This window comes from Achroia grisella, unplaced genomic scaffold (genome assembly GCF_030625045.1).
Source record: "Achroia grisella isolate CSIRO2021 unplaced genomic scaffold, CSIRO_AGI_Agris_v1 utg1062, whole genome shotgun sequence".
Taxonomy (NCBI): domain Eukaryota; kingdom Metazoa; phylum Arthropoda; class Insecta; order Lepidoptera; family Pyralidae; genus Achroia; species Achroia grisella.
Window position 1 is genome coordinate 666,302 of NW_026712566.1, and position 16,169 is coordinate 682,470.

The following is a 16,169-nucleotide window of genomic DNA, read 5'->3' on the forward strand; positions in this document are numbered from 1 at the left end:
CTAGATCTAGCATAATTTAATAATTAATAAATGATCAACTGCCTTATTTAGTATGTTTAACACCCTGTTTATTTAGTATGTTTACTTTTATTAAGACAAAAGCGTGTCATGATTTCTTCGGCCATAAAAAGGTAAGACAGACGTTGTCGCAATTACAATATTAATATTTATTAGTAGCTACTAGTATGATACCTGTAATAAGTCGCGGTCCTGAAACTACGATCATTTTTAAGATCTATCATTTAATACCTATATCAATAGGATTGACAAAATATATACCATTCATCATTTAGGCTGTGACTTTTTCTAAATTAAGCCACTAATTCTGATACAGTTTATTGTAATTAAATATTTTTTATGACGTTTTGTGTATTCGTATTAGTACATTATACATGTGGGCTTGGTATATAACGGAACGACTGTATTAACCGAACGATGTATGCATTAATTGAAACATGAATGACGAGGAAATGAATATATAAGTGAAGGGAAACGAATGAGTGCAAGAACGAGGAACGACGACTATTTCTTGCTGGATATCAGTGCCTTTATTGTAATATCTGAAATTAAATTCGTAACGCGCAGAAAATCTATTATATTTCAACTCCCCGGACCTACATACATATATGTATTAATAATATATACTTACATATAGTATTCGGGTCAAATGAGGACCCATTGTTGTTATTCTAATAAACAAATGATACAGTCTTATACCGACATAAATACTGTGCTAAAATACTACACATTCGTCCTACGATGCAGTGCAAGTACTATATTAAAAACAAAATAAATAAATGTAAATTTTCTCCGATTTGCATATAACCTAATCCTCTTTATTAAGCTATATTTTACGAAAACCTTACCCGAAACCCTGTGCATTTCGTAGGCGGCACGAACACATGTTTTTATGTAAATTCAGAAAGGTTGAAGGTTCTAGGTGAACATTCAGCGTGCCTAGACTTACATAAAAAGTTGTATAATGTTAGTCAATAAATCACCCTTATAAAGAGTACAGTCATAAAAATATCAAACCTATACTTCTATTAATAATAATAATAATCTTGGACAATTTGCACAGTGCCATCTAGTCCTAAGCTAAGCAATAGTTGTTTTATGGTTATTAGACAATTGATAAAAATATTTTTCACGCATTTAGGAATATAGATTGTTTGCCTGGATATTATTTATATATGTATATATATTATGTACCATATGTACATAACATATATAGATAGATAATATATGTATAAATAAAATGTATTCGATTATTTATATCAGTTCTTTAGCTATCCATCAGCTCCTGAACTAAGTAAAGCTTGTGGTATTATCCATACCACAAGCTTTACTTAGTTCAGGAGCCGATGCCATTGCGGGAATTGGGCAATATTATCATTATTATTTAAATTTCTATAAATTCGAGACATTTGTACAATTTACTGCCGATATGACATTTAAAGATGCCCAATACACGTAACATGTAGTCAAAAAGTAAATTGCATTAAACGAACAGAATTTTGAATTTCGGTGTATTTCGACGCAAAATTGAATTTAGATTCTCAGTTTCTGCTTGTCCGGTGGTTTCAGCGGTAAATCGGCAAAACTGTAACTATAAAACTAAGAACGTTCATCTAATACATATAAGAAGATACTTAAATATAACTTCATACAAAAGGCATAATAATAATAACCAACGACAATTCACACAGCGCTATTTAGTCCTAAATAAGCCTTGTACTTGGTTTCACTAGTTACGCAAAATTATTGTTTAGTAAGATAAATATACAAACAGTGGACCTGTGAAACCGTAATGTCAAGGTTTGTCTATGACAGATTTGTACCCAGCCGGCGCCCTTGAGACGAGCAAACTCTTCAATACAAACAACACGTTACAGAAATAAACCAAGTCTACAGACCTGTGTATAAAGAAATATAAAATTAAAATATAAGAACTTGCTTTCAATTGACTCCTACAATAGTGATACTCCTTCTATTCATAATATGAATATGGTTATTTCTATTGGTATGATTGTTTTTCGGCGAATATTTTAAGACGTGGGTGATCTAGACTATAAGTAAAAATGTATTTAAGTATTTCTACCCATTACTAGACTGCGTAATAAGTACTAGGTTTTAAGTACTAGTAATTTCTAGACACATGACGCCATCTACCTTTCTGCTATATGTATGTACATTACTGGCAATTTACAAAGTCAGGTCAATCGACAATCTCCTGTCTCTATAGCAGGACTAGCAGGGTCTACGTTTATGGGTATAGATTACCACTCATTACTTTCCTCGACCTTTTTGCATGACAAATAACGTTATAAATAAACAATAGGACTTTAAGTCCACTGAATAGCATTAGCTCAATTAATTTGACCGTGTTCGTTACTCAAAACCCCTCTCTCTTCAGTCAAATTGCTGTGGTCTGGCTCTGAGAATGAGTAAAATGGAATCGAGATTCAGACCGCACTAAAACAGGGACGAACTATAAAATAATGTAAATTGTTCATCAAACTCGGCTCGCAAAACTTATTTAGAGTATCCACAACATAAGGGCTGTAAAAACTAAAGGGTTCCGTGAATACCATAAGTCCGGGCTTGCCTTTACGATAGGGACACAATTTAAATTGTATATTAGATTGTGTATTATACCAGAAAGTTGGCGTAAACGGATATCTCGAGAATAAAAACTTTATATAAGGATCCCATTGCATTTGTGTGAATTGCGTGAAAATAGAGCGAGTTCCTTGTAAATATTTGCAATATGTTTTATACATACAGAAGTCTAGGAGCCTTTTTATCCAACTTGATTTAACATTTTTGCTAACTGATTGACCATTGTAAGATATTTTACTCGGGGAAATGATTACTAATAATATAGAAGGAGGAAAGGGGATTGTTAGTAATGTGGACTGACCCCATTGCTAGCAATGAACGATGCAGGTTGACCTCCACACGGTTCCCCCTGGAAACCATCAAAACAAATTCATCCTATCATCCACCACTGGTGCCCTGCCAGAGCAAACCGTTAGCGCAAATGGAAGCACTATTCCGTTATCATCCATTTAAGAAACTATAGTGACTAAATAGATATGGTAATTTTTTTAAATCTGACCAGTATTTTTTGAGTTTATTAAACAATATACATACAAATAATTTCTCTTTCTAATATTAGTGTACATAGCTTATGCATCAGAATAACACATACATTCAAATTCAACGCGAGAGAAACCGCGTTCACATCTAGTATCATATAAAAGTTACCTCCAAACATATACTCAGCAATATTTTCTAAGATGTTAGGGTATTTACTGGAAAAATCAATTAAATGGTCTCCCAAATCCTTTCCCTAAGACTCGCTTTGATGCCTTTGAGTAGATAATTTGGTTCAATTAGGAATTTTCTGAGAGGTCAAATACAAACTAATATTATAAATTGGAAATTATCTTTTTCTCTTTTCACGTTTAAACAAGTGAACGAATTAATCAACAAATGTCAACATATCATAATAGTCGATTTATTTACCTAATAAAAAAATAGAAATAATAATATTTAATATTATTTATTTTATTTTAATATATATTTTTTTTTTTTTTTTTTTTTTTTTTTTTTTTTTTTTTTTTTTTTTTTTTTTTTTTTTTTTTTTTTTTTTTTTTTTTTTTTTTTTTTTTTTTTTTTTTTTTTTTTTGAGGGTAGCTGTGTAGCACTAAACACATAGAAACTTTGGTCTTACTTATTTAATTGTTTAATTTTAAATTACCAATTATTTGCATTATATTTTATGCATAAAGTATAAGTATAGTGGTGATCTACCTGCAGTAGTGTTATCTCCTTCGCACTTTCACTTTAAACAACTTTAAATTACATCATCAATGGACACTATACAGCAGTCATTGGAGCAGATGATGGAGCACTTTAATACAAGGATGGCAGCCTTCCAGGATAACCTTGAGAAAGCCAGTGGTGCTCCAGTTACCTTGGCTTCACTTGCTGCAGATTTCTCTAATTTTAAGTCCTTGATCGGAGACTCATTGATTAATCTCCAACATCAAGTTCAAGTTTTGGCACAACAGCAAGATCATCTTGAAATGCACAGTCGGCGCAAGATATTGTTGATTCATGGGATTCGTGAAGACTGTGACGCTAATTTGACTCTTCAAGTAACTAAGTTGTTTGCTGAGAAACTTAAAGTATCCATCTCACTAGACAATATAAGTAGAATACATCGTATGGGCCGTGTAACCGGAGGGAAACCTCGTCCCATCCTTGTTAAATTTCGCAGCATTGAGGTGCGCAATAAAGTGTGGACAGCGAAAACTGGGTTTAAAAGTAGTGGTATCACATTGTCTGAATTCCTCACTAAAGTCAGACATGAGGCTTTTATGAATGCGCGGAAACACTTTGGTATATCTAAGTGCTGGACACAAAATGGAGCTGTGCTGATCATCGGAACTGACGGTAAAAAACATCAAGTCAGTTCAGGTGCCGACCTAAACCGGCTCATTAATTTGTCTCAGAGTGTTGTGTGTGATAATACGACGCTGCCTACAACTTCCCAGCTCGTCACCGCCCAGAAGACATCCGATATGGCAGCTGTAACGCGATCTAAGCGCATTTTGAAGAAATAATCTGTTCCTCGGCAAACTGTTGTAGTGGTTGTGGTGGCGGTATTATTTACGTAGGGTTTGTTCTATATTTTACCAAATTCAGTGGGTAGGTAAATTTAACTAATGTATTTTTAAATTTTCTTTGTATCTTGTGACATTTTTAAAACTTTTACTTTTTCTATTATCAACCCACATTAAAAACATTTTCAATTATTTTCACTCGGTTGAGATTCGGCATTTCTGACAGTTATGACTTTGACAGAACTGACGTTGACAGTTGTTATATTGAAATAAGTATTTATGGTAGATTAGACTAAAATAGCCAACTTAGCCCATTTGGCATTATATTGATACAGCCATAGTTTTTAATATTGCCACCTAAATTTAATCTTTAAGTTATTGTTATTTTTGGTATTATTATGATGTAATTTCTCTTTTCATATGTACATATATATATTTATTATCAAATTCCAACTACTAGCAGGTAGACGCTCAGAGAAGAATATTAGTTTAATTTTTGTTTTTATATTATTGTTTTTCTTTTTTATATATATTGTATTTTGTATTTATATTTTTGTGCACACATGTATATTGATAGTGATGGTGATGACACGTTTAATTCTATTTCGGATCATACCAGCGATGACAGCTTTCACAGCGCGTCTCTTCCCTTGGATGAAATTTTAAATAATACCTTTTCTGAAGTACCTAAAAACTTTAATGCCGTTCACATTAACGCGCAAAGTATTCCTGCACACTTTCCTGAAATGCTTTCAACATTTAACGTAAATAATCTTCACGCTATCTTCATTTCCGAGACATGGCTAAAGCCGTGTCTTCCTTCAATTTCCTACTCTTTACCTGGTTTCCATCTTGTTCGCTGTGATCGCACTGGCAGAGGTGGCGGTGGTGTTGCCATATACCTGCGTTCCGATATCCCTTTCGTTTTGATTAATTCCTCTTTCAGCACTAATCCTTCCCATGAACCTGAGCATCTTTTTATAGAAGTCACACTCTCCCATACTAAAGTTCTTCTAGGAGTGTTCTATAGCCCGTCACCTACGGTTGACTATTTTTCCTTATTTGAGCAACTCCTAGAGAACCTCCTTCCTTCCTATAGTCATACCATTATTATGGGTGACTTTAACACCTGCCTTTTAAAAAATGACTCCCGGGCAAATCGTCTTCAATCTGTAGTCAACGCCTGCAACCTGCATATCCTACCTCTAAATGCTACCCATTTCTTTCCTAGCTGCAATCCTTCCTTGCTCGATTTAATCCTCGTCTCATCTCCTGACCTTGTCGCTAATTTTGGTCAGCTGCCTGCTGATGGTTTTTCCTTCCATAACCTTATTTACCTCTCCTATAAAATTCGTCCTCCTAAAATTAAACGTAAAATCCTTATGCAGCGCAATTTTGGTGCTATCGATATGGACTGTTTGCGCAAAGACGCCTCAGAATGTAGTTGGTCTACTCTTGGTACTCTATCTGACGTAAACGATCAAGTTGAACGATTTAATAAATTAATTACAGATCTTTACAATAAACATGCTCCTGTCCGCCCTGTCAGGGTTAAGCATTTGCCTGCACCCTGGCTTACAGATGAGATCAAGACTATGATACTGAAAAAGAATAAAGCTAAGTCCAAATTTAGGTCAGACCCGGACAGATGTCGGAATGATTATATCAGCGCCAGGAATCTCTGTAATAGGATGTGTAGAGAAGCCCAAAGACGCCACATTCACAAATCCGTTGAAAACGGTGATCCAGCTAAAGTCTGGAAATTTCTCAAGTCACTAGGGGTTGGGAAAAAAAGTAATGATAACCCTGTTACTATGGATATCGAATGTCTCAACCAACATTTCTGTTCTTCTCCTGCTATAGATATTACTGTAAAATCTAATACACTACGTAATCTTTCCTTCTTATCCACCCCTGACTGCTCTCCTTTTTTCTTTGATCAATTGACCGATTGTGATGTTGAGAAGAGTTTGCTTTCAATTTCTTCAAATGCTGTAGGTAGCGACAGCGTTAGTCGTAATATGATCTTGCCTATTCTTGATATCCTTTTGCCCTCCATTACTTTACTCTTCAATAAGTCTTTGTCCTCTGGCGTCTTTCCCTCCAATTGGAAAGATGCTTTCATTATTCCTCTTCCCAAAAAAAATATTCCTACCTCATTCGCCGATTATCGTCCTATTTCCATACTCCCTTTCCTATCCAAAGCCTTAGAACGTTTGGTTCAACTAAGGCTTAATTCATTCCTAACCAGACATAGTCTCCTAAATCCTTTACAATCTGGTTTCCGCCCCGGTCACAGTACGACTACCGCTGTTGTGAAAATAACTGACGATATTCGTCTTGGCATGGAGAACTCTCAGCTTACTGTTCTCACTTTACTTGATTTCAGTAACGCATTTAATACTGTGGATTTTGACATCTTATTAGGCCTATTATCCTCTCTCAACATATCTCCAACGGCTATTGACTGGTTTCGTAGTTACCTGTTGGGGCGTCGGCAGCGTATTCGCATCGATGACGCTCTGTCTTCGTGGTGCCTTACGTCAGCTGGCGTACCTCAGGGTGGTGTCTTATCTCCCCTTTTATTTGCATTGTTTATTAGCTCAATCACTTCAAAACTTCAGTCTTCCTACCATCTCTATGCAGACGATCTCCAAATCTACACTCAGGCTGGTCTGGTAGATTTAACTCAAGCCATATCCACTATCAATGACGATCTTAGGCGTTTATCTGTTTGGAGTGAGTCATACGGCCTTGTTGTGAACCCTTCGAAGACACAAGCCATTATTATAGGTAGCCCCAGATATATTTCTCAAATTTCTTGGAATGACCTTCCGCCTGTAGTCTTCGACGGGGTTCTAATTGAATATAGGAAATCTGTTAAAAATCTTGGTATTGTATTTGATCGTACGTTGTCTTGGTCTCATCAAGTCTCTGAGGTTAGTAGGAAAATGTTTGCAGCTGCTGGTGGCTTGAACAGGTTGCGTAACTTTCTCCCTTTTGATACCAAAATTGCACTTGCTCATTCCTTACTCCTTCCTATCCTCGATTATGCTGACTGCTGCTACTTGGATCTCACTGAAGAGCAATTAAATAAACTTGAGCGACTTCAAAATTTATGTATTCGCTTCATATTTGGTCTGCGCAAATATGATCACATCTCCCAGTATCGTACTCAACTCAAGTGGCTCCCTATCCGTCTTCGTCGCAACTTACACATCCTATCACTCCTTTACAGCATTCTTTTTAACCCAGTTACTCCTTATTACCTAAAAGACTGTTTCACATTTCTCAGTGAGAACAACAGCCACTCCTCGCGTAATGTTAATTATCTCCGTCTAAGATTTCCCTCTCATTCCACTTCCTTCTATTCTAAATCCTTTTCTGTCCAGGCCGTTAGGTTGTGGAACTCACTGCCCTCTAGCATTCGGAGCATTCAATCGCTTGCCAGCTTTAAAGCCTCTGTCAAATCCCATTTTATATCTCTTTAATTAATTTCTTATTATTCTCCTTATCTCTTCTCTCCAAATGTATGTGTGTCTCTTATATATCTCTTCTTTCCGAATGTATGTGCACTATTAAGTATATGTATGTGTATGTATATATGTATTAATGTGTGTGTATGTTTATATTTATGTATATTTGAGTCATATATATTTATTTTTGTTTATTACGTGCGCCACCTACCCTGTTCTTATTTTTATTTCTCTATCCACCCAAAGGTAGTCTGGAAGAGATTGCTTAGCGATAAGACCGCCTTTTGTATCAGTGTATATTTTCCATTTTAATTGTTTTTTTTTTTTTTTGTTCTGTAATTGGTGCAATAAAGAGTATAAATAAAAAAAAAAAAAAATATAATAAATTATTAACTAAATGTTACCCGTTATACGTAGTTCTTTCTTTTTTAGACTAAAGGATAACCTAATTTTTTCCTCCTGATATCTATCACTATGATAAATGTGAAACCACTTTTGTGTCAAATTTAATTCAGATCCGTTCTGACATTATAAGATAACAAACAGATAGATAGACTTCTTTGCACGTCTAATATTAATATAGCTTAATAAGTCAGGGTTCGTAACAAAGAAATGTCTGATTTATCAAGCATGGCTTTAATTTTGCGCTTTAGAGTAAGAAAAAGTAAAAACTTGACATAATAAAACAAAAAAAATATAAAAATATAAATTTTCAGCTTCTTGGTCTAATTTTCTTAAATAGTACACACACGCACAATTCCTGGGCAGAAAATAATCTTTTTTTTTCTCTTAATAATAATACCATCATATTTTAACGATTACCAAAAAGGAACTAAAACATGCATTTAAGATGACAAGTGCTGATGTGACGTCACATTCAAGAGCCTAAACGTCGAAGGACGACACCCTCTGGACCACTAATGCCTCTTGAGGACATTAAAGAAACCTTTTGGCGAAGTTAATGGCTCTACCGAAGGACAAATTCTCGGATCAAACTACTTTTGCACTATGACAAATGCCTTAAATTGTTCATACAACTATAGTAATTACGCATAATGCAATAGAAACCAATATACTGTCTACGTTAATAATAAAATATCAATAAAATCAATTTGATTGAAAGGATACAGCTATCTTTTTCAACGTCAGTTATTAACAGATTATGTTATTCTTTTTAATTTAAATTGTTTACGAAATATATTTCTTTTTCAAGAGCTGTTCTAACCAGCGGCCTAACTGTTTGGAAAATAATAAAACAAAAACAACGGTTCTATAGTTATTTGACTAGACGATACGGTCATTATATTATCAAACTATAGATGTACAGTGGCTCCACTGAAAATCAGTACCGTAATGACATACTGCGGCAACAGCAACAGCCATTTCAGATTTTTGTAGCGAATATTAGTTTTTAAGTTCTTTTATGTTTTCCATACAAGCATAGCATATGCTGAATAGAAGATTATTACAAAAATATAAAGTAAATTTGTAATTAACCAAATAGTAAATTTGTCATTATTTTTATATATTGGACATCAAATAATATAGAGTGCATGTAACCTGAAAAAAATCGAAGCATGCAAACTCATTGACAATATCGAGCTGTCTGCACACGACCTATATATGACGTCATTAGCGTTTCCCATCTAACAGGTACGGAACATAAAAACGAAGTGGAAGTGGAAATACGAAATAAGTGAAAATTGGCAATATCACGTTCTCTTTTCAGCAAAGGTCGGTATGAAAAATTGTGCTTGTGCGTGTGGGCGTAGGTACAGCGTCGGGTGTCACATTTGATGTATGATACAAAATAAAATAATGTTTTGTAAATAAATATCGTACGTACTGATATTAATGGAAGCTAACATGTGTACGACAGTTATGGAACACTTGGCTAAATTTAAATTCTAAATCACTGATAGAATTTCCTATTTTTATAGGCAAAATAAGGTAAATAGGTCGTGACTGTAATAGCTTCATGACCCACATTTCGCTGAGTAGGTATATTTGAGTCAACTTGGAAGGAGGACCTACTATCATCGCTTCAATTACTTTGATATTTTATACGTGATTCCATTATCAATCATAGAAATATAAATTGATATGAATTTCTTATATGGCGGTCAGCTTCGAATTTACGTCCTTTGGTATAGTTTAAGTCGAGGTAGTAAACTTCCAAACTAGAACGTTCTCAATCTAGAATATTTACAGATATATGTTAAACACGGGTAATAAGGAAATATAAACTATTAAATAAGAAATAATGCCACATTTATAAAAATATTAAAATCTTGTTTATTGTAGGCTTAAATTACTTATATTTTAGCTCAAGTAATGTTGAATAAGGGTCTAAAAGTTGAAAATGAAAGTGGGATATTTTTTTTTACTTTGATACCACCTATTCGAGTGGAGGTGCGATATCAATTTTAATACACTATGCAAATGCAAGAAAATCCTATCTACAGACAAGAGGAAATATACTTTCATAATGACGGTCATTTGCAGTTCTTTGTGAGACATGAGAGCTCATTCCGGCACCACTCATTCCTTATGAATAGCTTTAATCAGTATCTTTTCATCTTACATTAGTACTGTTCAATTACTACGGCGTCTGATGTTTTATGTTACGTGTAGTAATGTTTTTGCTCAACTTTATTGCTTCGTAAATTAAATAGACTAGAAGTTAGAATGTACTTGTGTGTTGGTGAAATTGGGGTATAGACTTGCCGAAAGTTCTTAGACTCGAAAGTAATATTTTCTCCTAAAGCCATACACAAAAAAATGTTAAAGCTATTGACTAATATTATATATATACTTATATCTAATAGATTTTTTTTATGGTTTTTACAGGATTTTTTTATGTAAATGCACTTTGACGTAATGCTTCTCAATTTCCAAAAAGCTGCATGTGGAGATGGACCTGACATGGTACATAACTAGTAGTGACCATTAGTAACAATAGTCCTCCCTCCTGTAAATGCATTTTTTGTGAAAGCAAGAACCATATTACATTTGATATATTTATTACCTTAAAAAGACATCGCAATGTATAGTATAACATAGACACAAACAAATTAAAACTTATCTACAATCGGATATCGTATAAATTCGTCTGCGCTATCAAGCAGCAGACTAGACTTTACTACAAAGATTTTCAATCTAACATCGATCTAACTTTCTGCATTTCAAATTGTCAGAAAAACTAAGTTTTCTTATTTCGCATTACTGAAAACGACCGCTCTCTATATAATTTGCAATACTTTATATTGTCTCAAGGACTTATTAATAGATCGCCAATTATTGGAACGTACAATTCGACTCGATATTGTAAGTAGTCTTTGTAATTCGATGGTAACAATTTGTGCAATCCATACAATTGTTTGACGGAATTGATGGCCTAGCGGTTTAGCAGACCACTTTATTTGGTCACGGGTTCGATTTCTCGCACGTTACAAACATTTGTATTAATTAGTTTGATTGTTTGTATTAGTCTGGATATTTTCTATGTATATTACGTATTTATTTAAAAAAATGTATTCGTATATTACCATTTTTCTAGTACCCATAAAACAAGCTCTGTTTAGCTTAGATTAGATAGCGCAGTGAGATATGTCCCGGGTTAATTAAAAAAATATAGTTTAGACGTGAAAAGGTAACAAACATAGAGTCAGACACCTTTTTGAAATTATAATTATTGTAATATAGAGAAATTGGTGTTCGTTGCCTATAAAAAATCAGTATTCAATGTTTTTTAATTTATATTTTTATTAATTCTATGCGAACAACTATTGTTCTTTAAAAATTCTGAAGATTAAAGTCTATCTATACTCTATAATTTCAAAATACCGAATAGTATATTACAGTCACAGTATTAAGTTGCATTCTAGAGACCTTACTTTATCAACTGAAACTTACCATCGTTAAGACATACTTTCGGGAAAAAATAAATCCATAATACTTAGCAGCAGCGACTCCATATAGAAGTTTTGTTTGGGGTAGTTAAGAAATTAATGGTCACAGTTGAAAAGTACACAAACTGCTTCGAACTTCGTAATAATAGTTTATCTTTCCTATTGTTTATGTTCATAGTTTGTGGAGTGAACTGTAGATTTGGCAGAAACAAAAGATAATTTGCAATGTTGAAAAATTAACTCAGAAACAACTAGCTAACAATGTTTTATCGTTTACTAGTTGTTTCTGAGTTAACTTAAATATAAGTTATTTGACTTTCATAATAATAATACAAATAATACTAATATTTTTTTTCCGTTTATTTTTAATTATCTACGTGGTAAATTAAGTTTAATTATATGTACATTTTATTTGATCTTTTTTCCTTTGTTTTTATATTATAATAATATGATTGTATTGTATTTTTTACATTGTTTAAAAGCACTGAATAAAATATTTTTCTTTCTATCTTCTTCTTTCTAATAAATAGTCTAAAAACTACTAAATTGAAGTTGGTTAGACCGTCATGTAGAAAGATTTCTGAGGAAGGTTTATGTGTATAATTCGTTAAGGATTTGAGTAAATTACTTGAAATATTTGTGCGAAGCAGAGTCGTAGATCTTATATAATTTTCCAAAGATGGGCAAGTTGAGTCAGCTACTACCTACACTTAAAATATAATACTAACCTAATCACGTAATGGGCCACAAACATTGGTCATTGTTCTAAAAAAGGACAAAGTAACACACTGATGTATCACGCACGGCAGCGAAGCAGCGCTATCTGTGATCACCCTCGTCTGTCGGGGCCTTATCTCGAGCTGTCATGTCAGTACGAGCCTCTATAGTGAAAACACACGGGAACGCTTTACGGATGGACACACAAACAAAACTTTTCCTGGTCAATAATTACACGTAGAAAACCTCAAGCTTAGTTGTCTAATGTCCCGTGCTCCCGTGATACTATTTACTACAGAAATTCTTTTTATTGAATTCGTATACAAACCCTTAATAAAACTTAAAAAAACAATGACAATAACAATTCAGCAAGAAATAAAAAATATTCACATAGTATTATAATATTAATTGTATTGTAATTACATGGAAATACATTCAAATTGTATCCTATTTTGGAAATGGACCTCAACCAAGTCGGTAGTGTCAGAAATAAATTAATAAAATACCACGTCCTATGGTTATTATCATCACATGAATTCCGTAACCGCAAAGATGAGTCTAAAACGTTTGTGATAGCTAAAGAAACAGTGAAGGTATTCGAAATTGTAATTGCTTAAACATCAATTTCAATATAGCTGACAATGTTCCTAAACGCGTCGCACACTCACGAATTACAAGACCGTATATTTTTATAGCAAGACGTTATCTCTCAAGCTCCATGTCAGAGTGCTACAATGTGTATACCAAATTGTAAAAGACAAGACACGTTTAGGGAGAATTCGGAGACAGAATGAATGTTTCTCACCAAAATAATATTTGTAATAATTGTAACAGATTAGCAACTGTTCGCAATACTAATTGGTATTCATGACACTATTATTCAACGGTCAGGTTAGTCTCTGTAGGGTGGACATTTTTTTAGTAAAAAAAATGTTAGTTATAACCCAGTGACTCCATAGCAATGTACTATGTATGTCAGTCGAAAACCAGGTAGTCCCCTCTGAAAACCATCGTATTAATTCCTGGTGAATTGTTCATGATAGGCTAACTAACATGATTTTATGTTCATCTTATTGTACTCCACAAATACCTCGCCGACATTTGCAGCATTACATTATCATAGTTAAATTACACAATATCATATATAACAATTAAAAAGAAAAAAATCCGTAACGTTAGGTTTAGCCATTAAGATGCCAAGAATTAATAAACTATTTCACTTAATTTGCAAAAAATATAGAGTTATAATTAAAGTGAGATATTAGATTTTGTTTATCACAACTATTACAGATACAGAAAAAAAGAAAACATCCACCGTAAATGCGAGTGCCAAAATACTTAGTATTAATTACCCTGAAACCCTTTCTCTTTAAACCTACGCCAAACATAATTAAATTCTGCCGGGAAACGAGCTCACTACCCTCAAATTTAGTCCGCGAGTAATTTGAACGGATTTCCTAAAAGGCTCACTTAATATATTATAGCGCGAACGCCGAGAAAAAAGGTAAGTAAATATAGGGCTTAGGGTTTGAGAAATGGCTTTAAAAATTTATAGCTGTGCGGATATAGGGGACTTTAATTTGGACCTTGTAAATACTATAAGAAAGGCATAAGCGGGAAAATTAAAAGAGTACAGCCATAATAATTTTCGCAAATTGTTTTACAGCAGCAAGAAATAACAATTTTTAGAAGAAAAATGAGTGGGTAATTTAATCTGTAATAATATTGTGTTATTTCTTTCCCGAAATAAATTGACTCCAATATACCGATTATATATTTTTTTAAATCTGTATTAAATATTATTCTGGATGTAAATGAGTTTCAATTACTACAAAATTAATTACTATATTAGAAGCTTTATATGTTCAAGATTCTTTTAAAGAAATTTGTTTATACCAAGCTGTACGTTTGGCATTTCATATTTCTTTTCTTTTTTTTTTTTTAGTTAGTTGATTTTTATTTGTTTTAACGTTTCACGGATCTTGAAGTAACGTTGGTCATACGTAAGTAATTATACCCCCAGAATATTATAAACAGTAGTAGTAGCTACAATTAATCTAATTATATAAAGAGTTTGAAGAATTTATTTTATCTTTGCGGGTTTGTTCACGCAATCCAAATGTCAGATCAGCTAGTCGACAATATAAATGTAAAACACAAATCATTTTTTAACAGAATATGTATGGAAGCCGTTGCCAGGGCTAAAATATGTGCTCCCTTAATTACATCGGCAGACTGAGTCACATGTTTTTTTGCAAAATGCTTCGTCTCTTCATCTTGATGCAAAAATGCATCAAAAGACGGAAAGCTTAAGATCAGTTAAAATTCCAAGACCATAAAAGAGAGATATGTCCGCCTGTCCGCCATTGATCCCATAGAATCATTTGGGTTATCATAAAACTATGACTTGCCTGACACACCATAGAAGATAAGGGCACCATATCTGAGGTATTACAGGAGCCTACAAAAATACCCGGGCGATAACGTATCATCGAGACGACCAAACAGCCAAACTAGCACTCGTAAACTTGCTATGTACACAAATGCACAGCTTCATTCATACGTTGCAGACTAGCGACTTTTAGTCAAAAATTAAATGTGGCGGCGCGGGTGAAATAAATATTGTTTGATTTTGATTTAAGTGGACTGTATCTAAATAATCTGACGGGTACGTGGATTGACACGATACACTGTTAGGTTGGTGATTGAGAACTGCTTGTGAGGATGGAACACAAAGAAAGACAGTTCTGGTAAGGAAGGAGGCACAGTACCTTTGAATTGTAGGTTGCAGTGCGGCGGCTATCGGTGTCTCCAGGTCCCAGCTACTTGCTTCACAACAATGGCACAAACACAATGGTCTTAAACACACTAGAGCGATGCGGTGGATTAAAATGTTTAGTAATTATCACGAATTACAAAAAACTTGATCTTAAGCGCGATCAAGGCGGGAATTCAATGTCAACTTCAGCGTTCAATTTAACAGTGACGCGCGAGCGCGATATGTCACTTTCGATACAAGCGAATCTTCTCGCTCGCACTTAAAACAAAGGTATGTGCGGGAATAGGAGAGGATAAAGGAATTAGTGTAGTGCCAATCCTTAGAAAATTAACGTTTCGTACCACGCTAAATTATTTATTTGAACAAACCATTACTAATAATAATTATACAATGATAAACAAAAATGTAATGTTATATGGCGCAACCATTCCCCCCCGCCTTGAAGGGACGCCTTCAAAGTAAAAATAGAAACTTAAAATAAACTAAACCTTATCCTAGAACTCGTATTAACTAAAACTAATGTCTAGGTAAGGGGCACAGACGTACAACCGGGCGCAAATAGGAGCCGGTTGCAGTTTTTACACGAACAACCCGAATTACGCCGTCAGAAGCCGGAAAGACCTCTTCAATAACCCCTAAAGGCCAATGAAGT

At 34.0% G+C, this 16,169-nt stretch overlaps 2 protein-coding genes across 2 annotated transcripts; both read left to right on the forward strand.

Annotated features, from left to right (window-relative positions):
• Window positions 1–3,707: 3,707 nt before the first annotated feature.
• LOC131855565 (uncharacterized) lies at window positions 3,708–4,739 on the forward strand. Its single transcript, XM_059206841.1, has one exon. The coding sequence runs from the start codon at window positions 3,879–3,881 to the stop codon at window positions 4,632–4,634; it is 756 nt and encodes a 251-aa protein (XP_059062824.1). The 5' UTR covers window positions 3,708–3,878; the 3' UTR covers window positions 4,635–4,739.
• Window positions 4,740–5,746: 1,007 nt separating this feature from the next.
• On the forward strand, window positions 5,747–16,149 carry LOC131854532 (uncharacterized). The gene is made up of 2 exons (XM_059205656.1): window positions 5,747–7,573; window positions 16,045–16,149. The coding sequence occupies exons 1-2, from the start codon at window positions 5,747–5,749 to the stop codon at window positions 16,147–16,149; spliced, it is 1,932 nt and encodes a 643-aa protein (XP_059061639.1).
• Window positions 16,150–16,169: the final 20 nt, after the last annotated feature.